The following is a 4,855-nucleotide window of genomic DNA, read 5'->3' as shown; positions in this document are numbered from 1 at the left end:
AAGTCTGTTGGTGTCTCCGGCTCCAATGCTGCTCCCCCAGCAGACTACAGAAGTACAGTGCACTGGCCACAACAGACTGGTAGAACATCTCCAACATCTTGCTGCACACGTTGAAGGATCAAAGTTTCCTCAAGAAGAAGAGTCGACTCATCCCCTTCTTGTACACAGCGTTGATGTTGGTCTTCCAGTTCAGTCTGTTGTCGATGGAGACACCCAGGAACTTGTCCTCCTCCACCATGTCCACATCCTCTCCCTGAACTCTCAGCGGTTGTGGAGCCGTCGTCTTCCTCCTGAAGTCGACCACCATCTCTCTGGTCTTGGCCACGTTCAGAAGCAGGTGATTTCTACCGGCCCACTCTACAAAGTCCTCCACTACTGCCCTGTACTCCTCCTCCCGTCCGTCCCTTATACACCCGACCACTGCAGAGTCATCAGAGAACTTCTGCAGATGGCATGACCCTGAGTTGTACTGGAAGTCAGTGGTGTACAAGGTGAACAGGAAGGGAGACAGAACAGTTCCCTGTGGGGCTCCAGTATCACTGACCACCGTATCAGACAGCACACGGCCCAGTCGGACAAACTGTGGTCTGCCTGTGAGGTAGTCAGTGATCCAGGAGACGGTGGATGTATTAACCCCCACCACCCGCAGCTTCTCACTGAGCAGCACTGGTTGGATGGTGTTGAATGCACTGGAGAAATCAAAGGAAGTGATTCTCACAGAGCCACCGGTTCCGTCCAGGTGCGACTGAGCTCGTTGCAGCAGGTAGATGATGGCGTCGTCCACCCCCACACAGGGCTGGTATGCAAATTGCAGAGGGTCCAGTGAGGATTTCACCTGCGGACAGAGGTGGGCAAGACCAGCCTCTCCAGCACCTTCATCACATGAGACGTGAGGGCAACTGGTCGGTAGTCATTGAGGCCAGACGGTGTCGTCTTCTTTGGTACAGGAACCAGGCACGACGTCTTCCACAGCACCGGGACTTCCTCCTGCTTCAGGCTCAGGCTGAAGAGGTGTTGAAGGACATTAGACAGCTGGATGGCGCAGGTCTTCAGGACCCTGAATGTATCATAAAGGTCTATATTAATAAATCATCAGCACGACTCACGGCCGCCCGTTGAATCTTACTTTCTCTTTCTCACCGTTGATGACTTTGACAACCTGGGGTTCCTTTAGGATATCAGCTGAATGTGGCTCATAGAAGCTAACGTGCTAACATGCTAACGTGCTAACATTCTACACATAGATGTAGAGTTAATCATCACTCAATGATTTCAATACTCTCATCTTTCTCATGAGTAGACTGAACTGAAAGCTCCAGAAGAAGAAAAGGACCCTTTAGTACAAACTCTGACTGTCTCACTGTCTTCATCTTCAGAGGACAGACAGACAGACAGAGGGACATCATCGCCATGAAGACAGACTACCAGCTAGAGAACGAGATAGACGACAGCACCATCTGGTTCAAAGGCATGTCTCTGTCTGTCTGACTCTAACCCTCTGTAAAACACCATCATCAACTGTTGTGATGAACTGTCTGTCTACCAGACGGTCCTCCTGTCTATTTCTCAGGAGTCTCCAGGTTCAGACGCTGGTTGTTTCCTGGTCTGACGGCGACAATCATCCTGATTGTGATCATAGCACTGGGAGCTAGCAGTGAGCACGCACACACGCACACACACACACACACACACACACACACATATTTAAAATACAAGTTTACAGACAGATACTAACTCCTGTCTGTCTCTCAGGCTCAGCAGCAGACAGGTGTTGTCCTCCTGGTTGGGATCAGATTGGCTTCAACTGTTTCTTCTTCAGCTTTGAGTCTCTTTCCTGGAACGAGTCCAGAATCTGGTGTGAAGACCACGAAGCTCACCTGGTCATCATCCACAAGGACCAGACGTGGGTAAGACTCTCTCTCTCTCTCTCTCTCTCTCTCTCTCTCTCTCTCTCTCTCTCTCTCTCTCTCTATTAATGCTCATGAAACACGGCCCGATGTCTTTGTAAACCTCCTGGATGTAAACGATGTGTTCAACCTTATATCATTGTTTCAACAAAGTTTGTGGCTACGAGACTATTGTCCTTTATGTTTGGTTTTATAAAATGACACTTCAACTCCTTTCAATGCTTTTTGCATTTCTAGTCCAACTAACATTTTATTTACATCCAGTGCTCATTCTTTAACGGCCACTTCACATGCTTTTAGTTCTCACACTCCAACTACCACTTCATCGTTTTTTGACTACCTACATTTCAATTGCCACTTCCCACCCATTCCGTACACTTCATCTGTGAAACCTTCAGCCCTGTTTGAGTTTAACTGCCACTTCAGCATCCTCCAGTGTTTCAGTTTTAACTGCCACTTCAACATCCTCCAGTGTTCCAGTTTTAACTGCCACTTCAGCATCCTCCAGTGTTTCAGTTTTAACTGCCACTTCAGCATCCTCGAGTATTTCAGTTTTAACTGCCACTTCAACATCTTTTAGTAACTCAACCTCCGGTCCTACCTGAGTGCATTGAAGTGCTTCACCACAATTAAGCTTTTTTTTCCAAAGGCTTCAGCTGCAGTTGTAGCAGTGGAAGCGGGAACACTTCAGTTACCTTCAGTAGAAATGTGTGTTTCCACATCGTAGACCAACATGGCGACACTCGCTGTGTTTTCCAGTTCAAAGTGCAGTTTTTGGGGGTTGATGACCCCTCTGCTCGGTGTTTGGACAGATGGACTGTTGGACAGACTTCACCGGGACGGAGACGGACGACGGAGACTGAGACATGACGACCGAATACCATGACGACGTCGAAGACGACAACAGCTCCTTCTGGAACAAAGGTACCCGTCTGTCTCTCCACCTGTCTGACTGATTGTACTTATTGTAAAAAGGGAGAAAGTCACCTCCTGTCTCTCTACCCGTCTGTCTCTCAGAGCCGGCTCCCGTCTATTTCTCAGGAGTCTCCAGGTTCAGACGCTGGTTGTTTCCTGGTCTGACGGCGACAATCATCCTGATTCTGATCATAGCACTGGGAGCTAGCAGTGAGCGCACACACACACACACACACACACACACACACACACACACACACACACTTTATTGATCATCTGATTTTTCTTCTGTCATCATCAGATCAATATGTTTAGCTGGACTCTTGTGTTTATGGTTAATGTTGCTAACATTAGCTAATGTTATCATGCTAACACACTAAACTACCATGGTGAGTGTGGTCAACATGTTAGCATGCTAACAATAGCTAATTTTAGCATGCTAACACACTAAACTACCATGGTGAGTGTGGTCAACATGTTAGCATGCTGATGTTAGCATTTAGTTTTTAAAATCAAACTTCATTGATGGAGAGTAAACATTAATATATATATTTTAAAACTTTCCACACACAAACAGGACTACTTTGTGTCCCCGCCTTCAGACTCCAAGACGTCCAGCTGGTTGTGGTCTGTGGACAGACGTGTGTCCAACCAGACAGAGTCCTTGAGCGCCGCCCAGCAGCTCAGCAAAGGTAACTACACCTGTCTCTGAGATCCTTAAATCTGATTGGTCCACAACGTCCTGTCCCTTTTTGTCTCAGATGCAGCGAAAGACGTCCAGCGCCTGAAGTTTGCTGTGGAGAGCAACAAGGACCAGCTGACCTCAGGTCTGTCTGAAGACCCCGAAAACACAACAATGAAGAACAATGAAGCTCCACTCAACAGCAAATGTTCTCAATGTGTGTGTGTGTGTGTTTAGTGGACGAGGCTTTGAAGCAGCTGTCAGCTCTGGACGACATCAGCAGGACGGTCGCTTCGCTCAAGTGTACCATCGAACGCATCGTCAACAACGGTACACACACGCACACGCACACACACACACCTACCTATCTTTACTGTGAACCTCGATCTAATCCTGGTCACCACTTTCTAAGTGTCTTTTCTTAAAATGTCCCACTGTTAATATGGTCCTTAGAAGGGCAGCTGTACAAGAGGACGCAGTCATGTAATTGTCTGTCTCCCCTCGTGTCCCTGTCTGTCTCCCCTCGTGTCCTCTCTTGTGTCTCTGTCTCCCCTCGTGTCCTCTCTTGTGTCTCTGTTTCCGTCCGTCTCCCATCGTGTCCTCTCTTGTGTCTCTGTTTCCGTCCGTCTCCCCTCGTGTCCTCTCTTGTGTCTCTGTCTCCGTCTGTCTCTTAGGTTCAGCATCTGAAGGCTGTTGTCCCCTGAATTGGGATATTTTTGGCTCCAGCTGTTATATGTTCAGCAAGACATCGTTGTCCTGGGACGCTGCGAGAGACTGGTGCAACGGACACGAATCCCACCTGGTCATACTCAACACCGACGAGGAGTGGGTGAGACAGCCTGTCTGTCTGTCTGTTAAAAAACCATGTAATCAGCAGAGGACCCGGAGTTGATCCCTGTGGGACACCTTTTAGCCACAGTTCTTATATATTCAGTATTTGTGACCGTCTCTCTGCCTGTCTGTCTCTCTGGTTCAGGACTTTGTCAGACAGCATGGCATGGGGGTCTTTTACTGGGTGGGTCTGACTGATGAGAGGACGGGGGAGTGGGAGTGGGTCAACCGGACGCCCTACGTCATGAACCGGAGGTGGGCTCTTTTCTCTTTGATTATTCTTCAAGCTTTAGTCAGACGGACGATGTCCGTACTGTGTTGAGAGACGAGATCTGGACAAGGCTACACAGTACGGTACCTGCCCTGGGTCCTGTACCTGGTCTAGTCACTGTACCTGGTCTAGGTCCTGTACCTGGTCTAAGTCCTGTACATGGTCTAGTCCCTGTACCTGGTCTAGTCACTGTACCTGGTCAAGGTCCTGTACCTGGTCTGGGTCCTGTACCTGGTCTGGGTCCTGTAC

The 4,855-nt window shown here is 48.6% G+C and overlaps 1 protein-coding gene across 3 annotated transcripts; it reads left to right on the top strand.

Annotated features, from left to right (window-relative positions):
• Positions 1-932: 932 nt before the first annotated feature.
• LOC116378945 (C-type lectin domain family 10 member A-like) lies at positions 933-4,716 on the top strand. Of its 3 annotated transcripts, none has more exons than XM_031840852.1 (9): positions 933-1,654; positions 1,753-1,903; positions 2,720-2,831; positions 2,925-3,032; positions 3,425-3,514; positions 3,584-3,649; positions 3,742-3,834; positions 4,179-4,333; positions 4,481-4,716. In XM_031840852.1, the coding sequence occupies exons 3-9, from the start codon at positions 2,774-2,776 to the stop codon at positions 4,655-4,657; spliced, it is 747 nt and encodes a 248-aa protein (XP_031696712.1). In that variant the 5' UTR covers positions 933-1,654; positions 1,753-1,903; positions 2,720-2,773; the 3' UTR covers positions 4,658-4,716. The 3 variants fall into 3 exon arrangements, with proteins under 3 accessions (XP_031696712.1, XP_031696710.1, XP_031696711.1); XM_031840850.1 differs by having other exon boundaries at positions 1,753-1,907; XM_031840851.1 differs by lacking the exon at positions 933-1,654 and having other exon boundaries at positions 1,697-1,907.
• Positions 4,717-4,855: the final 139 nt, after the last annotated feature.

The sequence above is a fragment of the Anarrhichthys ocellatus genome, unplaced genomic scaffold (assembly GCF_004355925.1).
Source record: "Anarrhichthys ocellatus isolate YVR2014 unplaced genomic scaffold, GSC_Weel_1.0 scaffold3454, whole genome shotgun sequence".
Lineage (NCBI taxonomy): Eukaryota > Metazoa > Chordata > Actinopteri > Perciformes > Anarhichadidae > Anarrhichthys > Anarrhichthys ocellatus.
This window is presented reverse-complemented; position numbering and strand designations above follow the sequence as displayed.

Excerpts from the sequence above, each read along its gene's own strand:
- LOC116378945 (XM_031840852.1), top strand. The coding sequence starts at position 2,774 with ATGACGACCGAATACCATGACGACGTCGAAGACGACAACAGCTCCTTC. Across the intron at positions 3,835-4,178 it reads CGAACGCATCGTCAACAACG|GTTCAGCATCTGAAGGCTGT; the intron begins GTACACACACGC and ends TCTGTCTCTTAG. Across the intron at positions 4,334-4,480 it reads TCAACACCGACGAGGAGTGG|GACTTTGTCAGACAGCATGG; the intron begins GTGAGACAGCCT and ends TCTCTGGTTCAG.